This window comes from Salvelinus fontinalis, chromosome 12, assembly GCF_029448725.1.
Source record: "Salvelinus fontinalis isolate EN_2023a chromosome 12, ASM2944872v1, whole genome shotgun sequence".
Classification (NCBI taxonomy): Eukaryota; Metazoa; Chordata; class Actinopteri; order Salmoniformes; family Salmonidae; genus Salvelinus; species Salvelinus fontinalis.
In genome coordinates, this window is record NC_074676.1 from 11,549,612 (window position 1) to 11,566,360 (window position 16,749).

The 16,749-nt window shown below is 43.7% G+C and overlaps 1 protein-coding gene across 4 annotated transcripts in view; it reads right to left on the minus strand.

Annotated features, from left to right (window-relative positions):
- Positions 1 to 815: 815 nt before the first annotated feature.
- kdm7ab (lysine (K)-specific demethylase 7Ab) overlaps positions 816 to 16,749 on the minus strand; it is a 47,606-nt gene continuing 31,672 nt past the window's right edge. For all 4 annotated transcript variants that reach the window (XM_055939703.1, XM_055939705.1, XM_055939706.1 and 1 more), the window contains 16 exons: positions 10,436 to 10,577; positions 9,639 to 9,825; positions 9,101 to 9,263; positions 7,589 to 7,676; positions 7,276 to 7,382; positions 7,071 to 7,162; positions 6,722 to 6,808; positions 6,259 to 6,495; positions 6,008 to 6,132; positions 5,344 to 5,552; positions 5,155 to 5,249; positions 4,913 to 5,052; positions 4,566 to 4,714; positions 4,390 to 4,457; positions 3,926 to 4,208; positions 816 to 3,807 (listed from right to left, as the gene is read on the minus strand). In XM_055939703.1, coding sequence (XP_055795678.1) covers positions 3,719 to 3,807; positions 3,926 to 4,208; positions 4,390 to 4,457; positions 4,566 to 4,714; positions 4,913 to 5,052; positions 5,155 to 5,249; positions 5,344 to 5,552; positions 6,008 to 6,132; positions 6,259 to 6,495; positions 6,722 to 6,808; positions 7,071 to 7,162; positions 7,276 to 7,382; positions 7,589 to 7,676; positions 9,101 to 9,263; positions 9,639 to 9,825; positions 10,436 to 10,577 — 2,261 coding nt within the window. In that variant the 3' untranslated portion in view covers positions 816 to 3,718. The remainder of the gene's footprint in view (positions 3,808 to 3,925; positions 4,209 to 4,389; positions 4,458 to 4,565; positions 4,715 to 4,912; positions 5,053 to 5,154; positions 5,250 to 5,343; positions 5,553 to 6,007; positions 6,133 to 6,258; positions 6,496 to 6,721; positions 6,809 to 7,070; positions 7,163 to 7,275; positions 7,383 to 7,588; positions 7,677 to 9,100; positions 9,264 to 9,638; positions 9,826 to 10,435; positions 10,578 to 16,749) is intronic.

Here is a 16,749-nt window from a genome sequence, read left to right on the forward strand (position 1 = left end):
ACGCATCGGCTGGAGTGGTGTAAAGCTCACCACCGTTGGACTCTGGCGCAGTAGAAACGCGTCCTCTGGAGTGATGAATCGCACTTCATCTGGCAGTCTAAAGGACAAATCTGGGTTTGGCGGATGCCAGGAGAACGCTACCTGCCCCAATGCATAGTGCCAAGTGTACAGTTTGATGCAGGAGGAATGGTCTGGTGCTGTTTTTCCATGGTCCAGTCTCCTTCGTTCCAGTGAAGGGAAATCTTAACACTACAACATACAATAACATTCTAGACGATTCTGCGCTTCCAACTTTGTGGCAACAATTTGGGGAAGGCCCTTTCCTGTTTCAGCATGACAATGTTCCTGTGCACAAAGCGAGGTCCATACAGAAATGGTTTGTTGAGATCGGTGTGGAATAACTTGACTGGCCTGTACAGAGCCCTGACCTCAACCCCATCGAACACCTTTGGGATGAATTGGAACGACGACAGAGCCAGGCCTAATTGGCCAACATCAGTGTCGGACCTCACGAATGCTCGTGGCTGAATGGACGCAATTCCAACATCTAATGGAAAGCCTTCCCAGAAGAGTGGAGGCTGTTATCGCAGCAAAGGGGGGGGACCAACTCCATATTAATGCCAATGATTTTAGAATGAGATACTCAACGAGCAGGTGTCCTTTACCTGCTTTACAGTAGCCATGGATGACTTTAGACATTAAATTCAAGTGATCTAAGAGTAGCTATCACGTCAATGGTATTTGTCAATGCAAAATATCTTACCCAGTCTTACTGATGCGTGTTGACGTTGGACTGACAATAAATAATGAAAACATTGCTTAAAAATATTTTATTATTTTACAGGCCACATTGGGATACAGAAATAAACGTTCAAAGATTCATTGCAAATGGGTTACAGTGTCAAAAGACTTAAGCTTATTTCGTTTTGAATGATCACAACATATAGCCGTTGAAACAAGCAATTTGCAGAATAGAAAGACATACCATGACCAACAATACTTCACACAAATGTAAAACTGATCTAAAATGCAGTCAAATAAATACTGTACAATTAATAGTAGCCTACTGGATAATAGGACCCTGCCAGCAGGCCAGTAATGCCATGCACGATCAAACATGTTGGATGCTGAAAAGTGAAACAGTTGAGTAACTGGAAAGCAACTCATGAGCTTTGCTTCTAAGAAGCTTTGTCTTTTTGTTATTATCGTTTACAAGGGCTGGGAGTAGGAGAAGTCAAGTTTCTCTGAATGAATCCCTACAGCATATATAGGCAACCGCAAATGGCTAAATAGCTAGACAGGAGCACAGCACAATTAACATGAGGGTGTAGAATAAGTCAGCCAAAGATAGGAACTCCGTTCTGGGTGGGTGGCACTTAAAGCTATTTGACATGCTTAAACCTGGAAGTTAGTGCAATATGTCTTGCCAGGTAGCACATGAGAATAGTGAAGATTTAGTGATGGCTTAATTTTACTTGGGGTCCCCTCTGTTGGCATGCTCTGTGCCAAATGCAAGAAATGGTTTTATATTCAAAAGAGATTGCTTCCTTTGGGTCAACCTAAATATTTGAAGTTCTTAGTCTAGAAACGGGCACCATCAAACAGCCCTGAGCAGTTGTAACTTTGTCCACCATTCACTGTTTGAAGTGATGACGATTAACATGAAAAAACACGATTTTGGAATGAAAGTTGGAGACAGGCTACATAATTCCATTTCTATAAAAAAAGGACTCAAGGGTACAACTAAAAGGGTTCTTAGTAACACTTGTAATACCAACTACACATTAAAAAAAAAAGTGAATAGATCAATGATCAGAAAATGTGTCCACGATGATGGGTCATTTCATGTTGCTTATCAAAACAAACGTTTCTTAAGTCAAGAGCATGGGTCCCTGAGAAAGACACAAACTGAGGAATCTCTCACTACAAATGTAAGAGGTCTTTCAAGCCATTCATGGTGTTCACATTTTTGGCATTATCACCAAAAAGAAAGACCCATTCAAAATCCAACCTGAGGTCTTTCAAGCCAATATGAGGGTATATATAGTGACAGGGAAAATAAGCATACCCTTTAACAATAACTGGATCAGTAGCCTTAATTACATACAATTGCAAAATTCTGTCACTTAAAGAAAAAAATCCACTCTTTTTAAAAAAATGAGTCCATTGTTGATACAGTCCCAAAATGTTTTGCATGTGCCGCATCAAGTGACACTTTGCTTCTTGAAAATCCTATCTTGAAAACTTGACTGCTGACATGCAAAACATTTTGGGACTGTATCAAGTGGACTAATGAAAGAAAAAAAGCCAAAATACAGTTGAGTGGATTTTTCCTTTGACACATTTATTAAAAAATAAATATTCTTTCAATTTCATACAAATAGCCAAATATTCTTGACCAATCTTTTTTAATCAAAGTATCATTCTTAGCCCAACTAGAAGATAGGAAATGTGTATAATCTTTTGTAGATTTTTGCTGAAATCCACCCATACAAATGTAAGAGGTTGTATACTTTGCCTCTTAGGGAAGAAAATCCCACATCCGTTACACTATCCATCGTAACAGGATTGTCATAGTCATATAGCCATTATTAACTTTTCCCCCCCTCAATACATAATTCAATACCAGCAAAAGAAACAGAACAATAAACACCAAAAGAGAAAGTGAAATAAATTATGGATAACTTATTATAAATTCTGTACATTTTTTACTTTATATAAAAGCTTTTTGCAATTTCAGAAACCTTTAATAATAACAGCACTCTCAAGCTACCTGCCCTAATTTGACCAATAGATGGCACCAAAGGAACACATTTGATATGATCAACTATAGAGTGATCAACTATAGAGCAATAAGGCTCGTAACTCTTTTAGTAAACAGAACCAGTACTCTTAATGTGGTAGGAGAGGTATTTTTGGAATGGCTTAATGCATTAGGATTCATGATAGCTTTTTACGTACTGGGAGGCTGATAAGGCAAGGTGACTAGTGCTGCATCAAAATATCTCCCCCCTCTCTCAAATGCAATCACTGGTGTGATCGTGACAGGAGGGTAGACGAAAGGATAGCATGAATATACACTATAGCACCATTTCAAATTTGTTCCAACACCATAGCACCATTCTTGCGCTTCAGTCAGACTAACACAAGACAATGTCCCAAAGAGGTGATGAAAACCAGGTAGCAGAAAGCAGCATCTTCACTTGCCATTCTCGGCTTAAGCACAACATGTTTTGCTTGTTGTGGCATAACAAGTAGTGTTGGTTGGAAGGGCTAGTGCAAGCCTTGGGTAAAGCACCAGCCAAAACAGATACAAAAGCGTGGCTCAGATGCAAAGTTGTTGTATCAAAAGACGTAATTTAAATTCCCACTGCCATGCATCTTTGGACAATTCTGTGTTGTTGCGGTGCTTCAACTCAAACGAAGCCAAATTTACTGTCTCTCTCTTTTGATGACTAGAACATATACAATCCAATGTCACTGCTGAGAATCCAAGCAGTTGTTTTTACAGCGCACCATCACTTCACCATGGGAAACGGTGCGCTCGCTCGTGTCTTTGTCATCTAGCATGTGGAGTCAGTGATTCAGGGCAGTCCATCCAAGCGAGGATTTTTGATAGAATGTGAGAGTCGAAGCTGAAAGAGACGCATCCTCAGTATATGGGTAGGGGTCGAGTTGTCCCTTAAAGTTTTTACTGGAGACATATGGGTCTTGAGTGCTATAGCAAAAAGTGGTTGCTCCTGCTCAGCTTGAGAATCTTCCCCAGTCTCTGCTTGGTGGTGGCCATACCTTTCTTAGGACGTTTTCCTGAGAAGAAGAAACATTGCACAGAGATCAATAACAAAAGGAGGAGAGAGAAGAAGAACGCAACACTCATTTCAACTACTATAGATTAACTAGGTCAAATAAAAATATGGAGTCAAACCTTTAGTCGCTTGATTACTGATGGGTGGGGTGTTTGGGGCGGACCTCTTGGAGGGATGCAGGGGGGGTGACAGAGTGGTCTCACAGTACTGATAGTCAGTCCCTGGTCTGGGGTCCAGGCAGAGTGGGCTAGAGGCAGCCTGAGAGGGGCTCTGGTCCCCCCAGGCCTCGCTGCTGTTACTCCCACTGCTCTGACTGTCCATGAAGTTCTTGTTCTCCTGGATCCTCTGGCTGAGTTCAGCCCGACACTCCTTACGCACATGCTGCTGGGCCCTCCGCTCATCCTAAAGGAAAGGGAGACATTATTACTTTACATTAGATCCCAACTTGTTACCTAGAGAGGAAGATTAGTTATTCCAGAGTGAGGGATTCTGATGTCCTCTCAAAATAGATACGTCAGTCTTAAGAGGTGTCGGCATCAGCATGTGCCGGCATGACCCATTCATCCTTGGCTATTATCATTACCTGAAGGCTCAGTGTGGAGTTGCTGTCTGAATCCTGGCTCTCCTCCCCTGACGCAGGCTCTCTTTCACCTACAGGACAACCACAGGGAAAGTTTACTTAATCTGAAATGGATTGAATTAGGTCCTTAGTCAAATTGAGATCTTGGTGTTTATAAGAATTTCAGGACTGTAGGGTACCACGGTCAGGGGAGCGATGGGGTGGGCTGGACCACCAGGGCTCCTGGGCAGTGCTACTCTCCTCTGGTCGCTGAGGGTACAGCAGCCCTGCCATGGACAGCATGCCCTCAACAGCCTCCTCTTCTGTGGTTGGCGAGGTAGGATGTTCTCTACGGAGGCCAGCAAGTAAAGGAACAACTTAATTAAATCTCTTAACTCAACTGGATAATGAATGATTCATGCATGACTCCTCAGCCACTGTGGCTAATGTAATACTAATGTCCCCCCATTGGATTTCTATTGCATTGCATATACAGAATACTTAGAACAAGAACGCCATTTGGTCCATTTATCCATGCTTCCCGTACCCTTTGAGTGGTTTGTGGTGGTGGCTGAGGGCCTGGCTGGCCTGCTGCAGGTCCGTCACACTGCCTGTGCCTCGCTCCGTCCTGCACAGCTCCTTATCCTCCTCATCTGAGCTCCCTGAATCCTTCCCAGAGTCCCTTTTCTGCATAAGGTCACACAGATGTGTCAGCCTTTATAACTTAAAAACTATTCCTCTGTGTGAAGGAGAGACAGGACCCTTTGGGGAGGAAGTGCTATTAGTTACCTGTGTAGAGCAACGCTCTTCGGACTCAGAGTCTGAGATGTCGGAGTACACCGCGGTTCCTTTCCTCAGATCGGAATTCACTCTTTCGAAAAACTCTGAGGAAAAAAAGAGAAGGATGAATTACATATATCTCTGCAATGGAATTTTAACTTTTAATTTGAATTCTCTGGCATTCAAAGATGAGCCTACCTAAACCGTTGATTGACAGCCGGTGACTTGACCAGTTAGACTCACTGCTGAGGGGGCTCGGTATCTCCCCTCTCTCTGGGTCTCTGTGCTGTTCCTGCATGGTGTCATTGATTTCTGTTTTCACCAGGACCCCTTCCAACTGCTGGCCACCATTCCTCTCACCTTCCTGCACCGGACTATTCTTCACCCTGGTGTGACAACGCTCATCTCTGTGCACACATACACACACTAGTAAGAAGGGGAGAAAAAGCCTGAATCCACAGAATTTGGCACTGAAAGCCATTTTACCTAATTTTATTTCGGCTAAAGTTTGATGTAAGTGGTGAGTTCAAACATGTAAAGATTGCATAGTGCAGGTGGTCCAGCCGAACATGTTTAGGCTGTACAACACCAGCTCTGTGTTGTAACATGTAACCACTGCAGCCAGTAACTTGAGCATTCTCAAAGCCAACCAGAGGTGTTGGGTGGTGAGTAGAGAGTGAGTCACTGCTCTACCTGTTGGGAGGTGATGCATGACTGAGGACTTAGCGTGCGAGCAGAGAGATGCCGGCTGGCAGAGGAACCATTAACCCAGGCTCCAGATCCTTGGCTCCTTACCTGAAAAGGTCACAGGCAGCTTGGGGGCCAAGGGGGCCAGTGAGGGGGTGGGGTTCTTCTGGCTCACCTGATAATCCGGCCGTGGCACATCACCAAACGGAGGTTGTTCTCCAGGCTCCGCTCCACAGCTGCAGCAGATGCCACAGATGCCTTGTTGAACTTGGCCGTCACCGTGGAGCTGAAGGGGGCATCCTGCGAAACGAGCATAGAGATTTACTTCAACAAAGGTTCATAATTAACCTAGCCTCAGTGTAGGAGTTGCACATTGGGTTAGACCAAAGCAGCATGGGGGAGATGGTAGTGTGTCAGTACCCTCACCTCCTCAAAGGGTCCCACTTCCAGCCTCTTGAGCACCTGTCGCGTGTGCAGCTCCAGGATCTCCAGGTTGGAGGGCGTCTTGGGCGCATGGTGATGATGGTGGTGGTGCCGTAGCCGTCTGGCAGTCCTGCGAGCATGATGGCTAGCCCGGTCCAGAGTCGACCGCGTCAGCGGGCATGCTCCACTTCCCTGAGATTTCATTGGCTTGCTACCTCCAGCGCCACTCTGCTGCTCCTCCTGTGGTTAAGAAGAGATACTAGTCAGTACAAAACCAGAACACTGCAATAACCAGCTTGAAAGAAACAGTGCCTTTAACCTGGTACTTAGAAAAGAGAAAAAGGGAAATAAAAAGAATGAGGGACAGCCTTTTACTCGGAGCACAAATTGTTTAGAACCAGCTCCAAGTCATCACATAACAGCTTGAGGCCCTCTCTCCCAGCCCCGTCACGCGACAAGGCCTTACCTCCAGGTAGCGGATTTCCTTTGTGAGTTCTTTAATTAGACGGTTGGGTCTGATATGGTCCGGGACCTCGCTGGCCGGCTCTGTGACCTGAGGAGAGGCAGAGAGCGTTGGGACAATGAGGGCTTGTAACGTCTGTCTGCAGATGGTGGTTACAGTTTCCCAGCCTGGTCTTAGTCATACCACCACATTGGATACAACCTGCCCACTATTGACCTTTATAGAAGGAGCCCAATGTAGATGACATTAGAATGTAGATAATGTGACCAAACGTCCTATTCTGTAGTCAGATGTTACACGCACAAAAGTAGCTGATTTGGCGTTTACAATATGGTTTCCTGTAGTATCTTACCTCTCGTTTCAGCCAGTTCTTCAGTGCAGTAATCAAGGCTTTCACTCCTTCTGTCAGGTAGGCTGGGGGCTGGCAGTTATCCTCTCGTAACTCTGAGAAGACAGGAATCATATGAGAAGAAGTAAAAAAAAAAGTACAGAAAGTTACCAAAAGGGGACACACCGACACAGCAACAAACTCTTCCTCCAAGTTGTATTTCTCTCACCCTTTAGAGTCTCCAGTAGATTCTTTGCCACATACCAGCAGATGGCCTCAAAGTAAGGGAATTTGAATAGGTCAGGAGTCTTCAACCGCCGCTCCATCTCATAACACCTGTAGTTGAGGATGTAGCAACAGAGGTCAAACACACACACAACGCTGAGACCCATCACAGTGAAACCACTACTTCATTGCTGGCCATTAAAAAGAGCAGAAGGTAAGAGCGATGTATTTAGCCATTCATTTCAATGTTATTGCTCTACAAAAGTAAAGAAAGGCAACAGAATAAGCAGAGGACAGAGGGTTTTCCGGGTGCTCACCTGAGCTGCATGCCTATGTTGAGATTGTGGAGGAAGTTCCCCCCGAACGCCATGCAATCCTGAGAGGTGAGAACAGCATGGATCCATCCTGGGGAACACAGAGGACGATAGACCACATCAACAGCTGACCCACAGATGTGGAGCAAAAGGCCAGTAGCAGGCAGAAGACAAACATGCAATAAATCAAACATTTCATTTGGGATTCATGTTTTCCAGCTGTGTTTCAGCCACATCAAAGTGTTTAGGAAATGGTTGAAAAACCTTCCACGTTGCAGCAGAGCATCCACAGAGGCGTGACGATGCTGGGCTGGGAGGCCCTAAACATTATAAATGCCCGGTCATGGAGGGTGCACCGAGAGCTGCTGTGGCCCCAGCAGAGAGAGGACGGGAGCCACTAAAGTGATTATATGGATGGCTGATAACAGTTGGGGTCCTCTCTCATCCCCTGCCTGTCTCCTACATACCAGCCATCAAGAGCCCAACCATGTGACCTTTGGCTTCCCACAATAAACCATTTCAGAAACGGTATTTATGGTACAGCAGGGGGCCTGTGAATGCAGTTCATGAAACCATAATTTGCACATTAATCCAAAAACAGGTGGGCACATGCTGATGGAGCATTGTGCCACAGTTAAAATGATCAAATACTCTTTACCAAAAAAAAAAAATGAACGTTCATTTTTGACATCAGGAGATAGACACATATATGTTGTATTTGTGTTGGCACAATGAAATTTTCCCCTGGGGAATGGTGGTTTTATGTGTTTATGTACTGAGGGCCTGTGTGTGTGTGTGTGTAACCCAATATGGAACTGGGCCAGGGCTCTCTCCCAGTAGGGAGCCACTAAGAATCTCACGCTCTGTGTCTGCTAGCATCATCAGTTCAGAGAGCTTTCACATCCCCAGCAATCCAACTGGGAAAAGCAGCCTTGTGGGAAGCTGTGTTGTTTCCCTCAAGTCAAAAAAGTGTCACTATAAATAACTTGGAAATCTGCTTCTCCACCCTGTGGCTAGAGAAACTGGATCAAATAATTAAATATGCCCTTTACATGACGTGCATCAATTCATTTTGGGCGTGTCATCACCTATTTGACTTGCCATGTAATCGAAGGACCATATTTATGATGTAGGGAAGTTCTGTGAACAGCAGTGGGCGGAATGATGGTGTCACGTGGTGCTGGTGTCCACAGTGACAGAGGAGGTCCACTCAGGCCCTTCAGAGCGCACAGTGGAAGACACAAATAACACAGGTCTTCCTGTGAGGCGCTATCAAAGGCTAGCTGCTCTGCTCAGTGCTAAGTGGAAAAGCAGCTCTACCGCTCGTGTTTTTGAATGCCCTTGTGTCTGGAGCAGAGCTTTGGAAATATAGTGCTGTACACAAGGAATGTTGCAACAGTAGAGCAACTTAAACCCTTTGAACTCCGACAGGTTCCTTTAAAAAAAAAAAAAAAAAATCTGACTTTGTCCTGTGGTGGAAAAGGAGACCTCTGCTTTCTCGTAGCTTCTCCTAACCTGTTGGGATGAGGACAGTGGTTCCCTGCGGCACCACACACTTGTAGCACTTGTCCACCTTGTCGCCGAAGAACACCTCGCTCTGGTTGGGGGAGGAACTCCACGCCTCGTATAGTGCAAGATTAGCCTGGGTCGGCTTGATCAAGTAGAAGATCTTCTCTCCCTTCAGGACAGAGAAGAAAAAAAAATATATATATTTTTTAAATCAGGAGAACATTATTCCAGTGCAATGGAATTATTAATAATACAAAACAATTTACAGAAGTGTATCTGGAGGGGGAGATTTTCAGAGGAAGGCAAATTAACAAGACCCAGCATGTAGTCAGTGGTGCTACAGTAAAACACTTGAGGGGTGACAAACCTCAGGAGAAGCATGAGGATATTCAAGCTGGGCTGTCAGACTACATAGCCAACACAAAACGCCCTGAAGAAGATTATAAACAACTCTGGTGCCCAACCCTAGTACATTTTTTAAAAGGGATTCACTGCTGTCTGTGAAGATATAAAACATGCTGAGCACAGCAATTCCCCAGCTTACCCAGAGTACATGGTACCACACAGATGTGCCTCCGAAGTCTATGTGGAAGTCTGTGTAGCTGTTCTTCACCCCCATCAGGCAGTACTTCTGGACAAAAGGCTTGGGGAAGAAGGAGTCATCTGGCCAGTAGTTCTCAACCCAGGACATCTTCTGAGCGATATCAGGCACCACCACCAGCTCTGCCATCCTGAGAGGATATAAAGGAGTGTTTAGGAAAGTTCTATCAGTAAGGCTGAGTCGTTTTTAACGCTACTCATCTTTCAATACACCTATTACTGCGCTCTAATAAGGCAGTATAGTTCGTCACGTTACACACCTTCATATCTACCCATCACTGTTTACCAAATCAATCAGGCATTTACCAAGAAGATAAAGATAAAATAACGAATTTAGAGTGGTTTATTATACCAGCTGTGCTGCTGCTCTGTGTAGCCCACGCAGCACAGTAGGAAGGAAACCGCACAAAATGGAATATAATGTTGCGGATAAAGTTCGGAATTACACAATTTCGGTGTTTTTGGAGCCATAGTTCCTGTTTTCCCTTGACTCCCATACCGCAGAACAAGCAATGAGGAAGTCTATTGCGGGTGGGGTAAGTTTCTCAAAACCAAGTGAAATCGCAAAAAAAGAGAGAAATGTCTGGACCCTCCTATAATATTCAATTTATATAACAAATAGGATCATTCTAAATGGAGATAATTTGGTGAATCCCAAAAATACGTGAGTGAATCCAAATGATACCGTGATCAAAGCAGTAGCAGGATATGTGTTAATAGCGAAAAGTAACCAATACTTACTTGGTGTCTGAAAACTCCAGACTGATCACGTTCAGCACCTTTGGCCGATAAGGTTTGTAGTAATACTTGACGAACTCTTGAAGCTTTATTTTGCTGTCTGCCTGTCTGGCAACATCAATGACATCCACGATTTTGTCACCACCTGCAAGAAAGTAATGCTTCAGCTTAGAATATGGTTTCTGTGATGCAGAAAGTAGTCTGGAGGAAGTTCAAAATGGGATGGGACAGGCATTAACACTTGAAATGTAGTATGTTAAGTAAGGACAGGTGCCAGGTGGATTTGATATGATATTACAGCATCACCCCATTACTGCACAGTACTACAGACCAATACATGCTAAACCTGCCTTCTAGAAATACTGTAATATATTGAAATCTACCAGGGATACTCACAGGTCCAATCCACCTCCCTCACCCCAGCCCAGACAGAGGGCCAGCCAGAGACAGACTACAGTTCTCATGCGCAGATGTACAATGATGGAGGGCGCAAGGAATGAAGCTTACTGACATTTTCAGAATCCCCATAATAATCCTGATGGACACCTCAGTGCTGCTGCAGCCTGCCCATTGGAGGGAGTGCATTGAAACATTCCTGGCAATCTCTCCGCATCCCATTACTGTACTTCCATTGATGGAAGCAGGAGGAGCCGGGGAGACTAGTAAGGTTTGGCTAATGTCTTTCATGTGTGTCAATAACGCCACCCGTGTACAGCTGGCAAACTGCAAATCAAAAAAATGACAGGGGGGGGGGGGGGGGGGGGGGAGTTGTGAACAGTCCTGCAGGTAACACAGGGCATGACAGGACAGCTGGTGGCTGTGCAAGGACAGCCCCGTTTGGCGCTGCTGGCCACCACCTGATGAAAGGGAACAGCTGGAGGCAGAGCAGCCTCACATACAGAGAACAGCCAGAGGAGCACTAGTGTACAGATGGGGAGAGGAGCTGCCTGGGCGTAGAACCACCAACGACAAGTGGGGGAAAAAAATCTCTCCAGCCACCAATGTCCTGGGCGAATATTTACGGTCCTCATATTAGCAATAATCTTTCCATCCAGTGACACAGTCAGGGACCAGGAGCACAGGTCTCCTGGAGAATAGACAGGGCGTTGCTAGTCCAAGGTCTGAGGTACTTGGAAAGTGTGATGTTAAAACCATGCTCCAAAAGGACAAAAGACACTTTACAACAGGTTTGCCATTAGGGTAAATGGAGAAACGGCCATGGAAAACACATATCGTTCAATACAATTAACTTACAGGTCCCTGCTGAGCCTAGCAGGCAGAGTGCCAACTGAGGTGAATTGATGAGCTTGGGCAGCTGGCCTGTGGTGAATGCTTGGTTAAGCATGGGGCATTTAAACATTGTGAATATGAAATATAAAATATATATATTTTCCAACTAATAAACCCCCAAAAGAGACCCACACATGAATACATTAAACCATTTGAAGGTCATTGTCAGGCTGACACCTCAACCTAGCCTGATAACTCCACAGGCTTATGCCTAATCCAAGGAGCTTTCAGGAGTCCTACAGCCATGAAAACCACAACATATCACTGTGAGAATGGAAGCCTGTGCGCTTCTGCCAGTGACAAATAATATGCTGCTCAGAAACAGAGCAGTCTCTGACACAGATGTGAGATCGAATTTGGAGCCTGAGTTCCCCAAAAGGAAGACCATACCATTAATCCTTTCTAATATCACACCCTGACTTTGGGCATGAAAGAAAAAACCGAGAGACACAATAAATCCCATGCTAAGAAAAACAATGGCCAGTGCTTCACTTTTAGTAGTCTTCTGGTTATGGTAATATGATACACTGGTCACAGGGACAAATTCTCAGGTTAGCGGCAATAGTGCAACGGTTCTGTTTGTGTAGACAGAAGGAGCAGAGTGAACGTAATTTGAACCTAAAAGAAACTTAGCCGGACATAAACCTGAGATGTCTGATAATGTACTGGGGATGTAAGGGGATCTCATAAGTACCAGACTCTCAATAGTGAAGAGAGGTGATAAACCACGGTGCTCCGTAAGCTAAGCCACTTTTAGCTACACACTTATTTCATTATTGGTGGATTAATGTAACATGTAAAAAGGTGGACCCAGTGAACCTCTCAGCTCTGTTAACTGAGATGGTCCCGAGGCGCATTAAGTTACAGTAATGTACAGACACGTTACACGGCAAGCACTTAGGATTAATATTTAACCCTCGACAAGATGCTCAGCTAGCATCTCATTAACAAACACGTTTGATTAAACATCCCACTCAGCGGTAAACGATCCAGAAATGTCTAGAGAGCTGGTGTACATAGAAACAGAACATTAGCACACTGAACCAATTCTTTTGAAAATGGGTCTGTTTAGAAAATAAGTATGTCACAGTAAAATGTACACAAAGAAAACAAAGGCACCAAAACAGCACACTCGGTGAGAGGACTCCATTTTAACAAACCTAATGCAATGGTAAATCTTAGTGCTGGTGGTGGCGTTGTAGGTCCTGGGGTGTATCAGAAATATATTTGAGCTATTTTCACAGCGGGAATTATGGGCGCAATAGCTGGCGGTGGCAGGAAAGGGCTGGGTTTTGATGAATAAATTAGTTGTAGGTGTGTCGAGGCTTGGCCCTTTACTGGCCAATGAAAACATGCTTCATGGCTAAATATGTGGTTGCTTCAAGCTGTGTATTTACGGTCTTTTTATATCAACTACCATTTGAACGTTAGTCCGTAATAAATAGCCAACAGAAACAAAATGCAGGCCTATCCCATATTAGATAAATATATTGAACATGTTTGCAATCCACATTGTTCTAAGTAGGGTAATTGCATGGCTTCAATACAAAAATATATATTTTTAAACATATCATTCAAACTGATAGGCCTACTGTAAATTGCCTTGTCTGAGCTATGCCAAATGTTACACAAGATTATATTCTATTAAATAAGACCTAAAAAGACAGTGAATAATTCTAATAAAACAACTTGTTTTAAGTAGGCGGTCTCTAAATACAGCTACAAGCACCATAATTGCTCCCTGTGGGCATATAATATTAAGACAACGTAGACTATGGATGGTTTTACCCATATCTACACTTTTAAAAAGAACTGGAAACAGGGGGGGGGGGGGGGGGGGGGTGTCCACTGACCATTATACTGCACCCAAATATAATGTTTTATAACTTCTTTGGGAATGGGGGGCAGTATTGAGTAGCTTGGATGAATAAGGTGCCCAGAGTAAACTGCCTGTTACTCAGACCCAGAAGCTAGAATATGCATAAAATAGATTTGGATAGAAAACTCTAAAGTTTACAAAACTGTTACAATAATGTCTGTGAGTTTAACAGAACTCAAATGGCAGGCAAAAACCTGAGAAAAATCCAACCAGGAAGTGGGAAATCTGAGGTTTGTAGTTTTTCAAGTGATTGCCAATCCAATATCCAGTGTAAATGGGGTCAGATTGCACTTCCCAAGGCGTCCAGTAGATGTCAACAGTCTTTAGAAAGTTGTTTCAGGCTTCTATTGTGAAAGGGGAGCGAATAAGACCACTCAGAGTAAGTGGCTCAGCTGAAAGCCATGAGTTGTTTATCGCGCGTGACCGTGAGCTCCGTTCCCGTTCCTTTCTAATGAAAACAGTATTGTCCGGTTGAAACATGATTGAATATTTATGATAAACACATCCTAGATTGATTATATACATCATTTGACATGTTTCTACGAACATTAATGGAACTTTTTTGACTTTGTCTGGACTTTGTGCATTTGGATTAGTAAACTAAACGCAAACAAAAAGGAGGTATTTGGAAATAAAGATGGACTTTAAAACAAACATTTATTGTGGAACTGGGATTCCTGGGAGTGCATTCCGATAAAGATCATCAAAGGTAAGTGAATATTTATAATGCTATTTCTGACTTTTGTTGACTCCACAACTTGGTGGGTACCTGTATGGCTTGTTTTTGTGGCTAAGCGCTGTACTCAGATTATCGCATGGTGTGCTTTCGCCGTAAAGCTTTTTTGAAATCTGATACAGCGGTTGCATTAAGGAGAAGTTTATCTTTAATCCTATGTATAACACTTGTATCTTTCATCAAAGTTTATAATGAGTATTTCTGTAAATTGATGTGGCTCTCTGCAAATTCACCGGATGTTTTGGAGGCAAAACATTACTGAACATAACACGCCAATGTAAACTGAGATTTTGGGATTTAATATGAACTTTATCGAACAAAACATACATGAGTGCCATCTGATGAAGATCATCAAAGGTTAGTGATTAATTTTATCTCTATTTCTGCTTTTTGTGTCTCCTCTCTTTGGCTGGAAAATGGCTATATATTTTTTGTGACTAGGCGCTGGCCTAACATAATCGCATGGTATGCTTTCGCCTTAAAGCCTTTTTGAAATCGGACACTGTGGTTGGATTAACAAGAAGTTTCTTAAAAATGTTGTATAATACTTGTATGTTTGAGGAATTTAAATTATGAGATTTCTGTTTGAATTTGGCGCCCTGCAATTTCACTGGCTGTTGTCAAATCGATCCCGTTAACGGGATTTGAGCTCTATGAAGATAAACATCATGGAACCATGTTAGAGATCATATTCGCACCTCTCCAAACATAGCAGACAGCTTCTAAATTGCATTGCATGCGAGCCATGCATTCTAACAATGCCATGGACAGTAAATCCTTCTAATAAAGGTTGGTTTTTAATCAAATTAAACTAAAACAAGCAATGTTTTTTTTAAACGACAACTATATTTCTAAATAGGATGGGGTCAGAATCATGATATCAAGAATTGCATCTCTCGTTCCATGAACAGGCACATTTAGGCCTAAGGCCAAGGGCTTTTTGGCAGGAGTAGCCTATGATGTTCCTCCTATCCATTGAAGATATGCCTAGGGTACTATTTAATAAACTATACAATAGCCTAACCCTACAACAGGCCAAGTTATAACAAACATCTAGTGTTCTACATTAAATTGGCTTCAACATGGAAATCTTAGGCTATAGACCAGGGGTATTCAACTCTTACCCAAGAAGGTCCGGACTATTGCTGGTTTTCAATAACTAATTGCACCCACCTGGTATTCCAGGTCTAAATCAGTGGACATGGCTTCGAGGTCCAGAGTTGAGTATGAGGGCGTCTCCCGAGTGCCGCAACGGTCTAAGGCACGGCATTGCAGTGCTAGAGGGGTCACTACAGATAGGGTTCGATCCCAGGCTGTGTCGTAGCCGGCCGCGACCGGGAGACCCGTGAGGCGGTGCTCAATTGGCCCAGCTTCGTCCGGTTTAGGGGAGGGTTTGGCCAGCCGGGATGTCCTTGTCCCATCGCACTCTAGCGACTCCTGTGGCGGGCCGGGTGCATGCATGCTGACACGGTCGCTGGTGTACGGTGTTTCCTCCGACACATTGATACGCCTGGCTTCTGGGTTAAGCGAGCAGTGTGTCAAGAAGCAGTGTGGCTTGGTGGGGTCGTGTTTCGGAGGACGCATGGCTCTCGAACTTTGCAGTGATGGAACAAGACTAATTACCAATTGGATTTCACAAAATTGGGGAGAAAAAGGGGTAAAAAAATATAATCTTTTTTTACCTTTGAGTGCTTTTCATAAAATGCATTGCATGTTCAAACCACTAAGCCAACCATCACAGTTGACATGGCCAGTAGTAACTTTGCCACGTGAAAGGTAAACAAACAGGCAAATATAGCCTACATGCGGATTCAGAACCATGAACAGTGATAGGAATTCCCGCGATTTGACAGTTAGAGGTCCAACAAAGGAAAGTGGAAGAGGCATTTTTTGATAGCAGTCTTTTTAAAATAACTTGATGTTCATAAACAGGCTTCCTACAGTCACTGTCACCTTTAATGCAATGGGCATCGCACATAATGAATCCACACATTTCATAGAAGATGGACAAAAATAAATAAAAATGGGGGATTTCATTAACTCTTTCTCTGATTGTGATATTTTCAATAAGCCTACTGTGTGCGCCTCCGCTGATAAAATCAATGCCATCAGCCCATTGGCAAATCGCTTTACTGCTAAGACCAGCTTTTGGTCGGTGTTAAATATCTCTAGTTGCACTGACTGAAATTGGCATATACAGTGGGGCAAAAAAGTATTTAGTCAGCCACCAATTGTGCAAGTTCTCCCACTTAAAAAGATGAGAGAGGCCTGTAATTTTCATCATAGGTACACTTCAACTATGACAGACAAAATGAGAAATGGGCAACAAAATATTGCCCAGCAACAGCCCCAAAACGTCACTGCTCTAGAGGAGATCTGCACGGAGGAATGGGCCAAAAAAACAGCAACAGT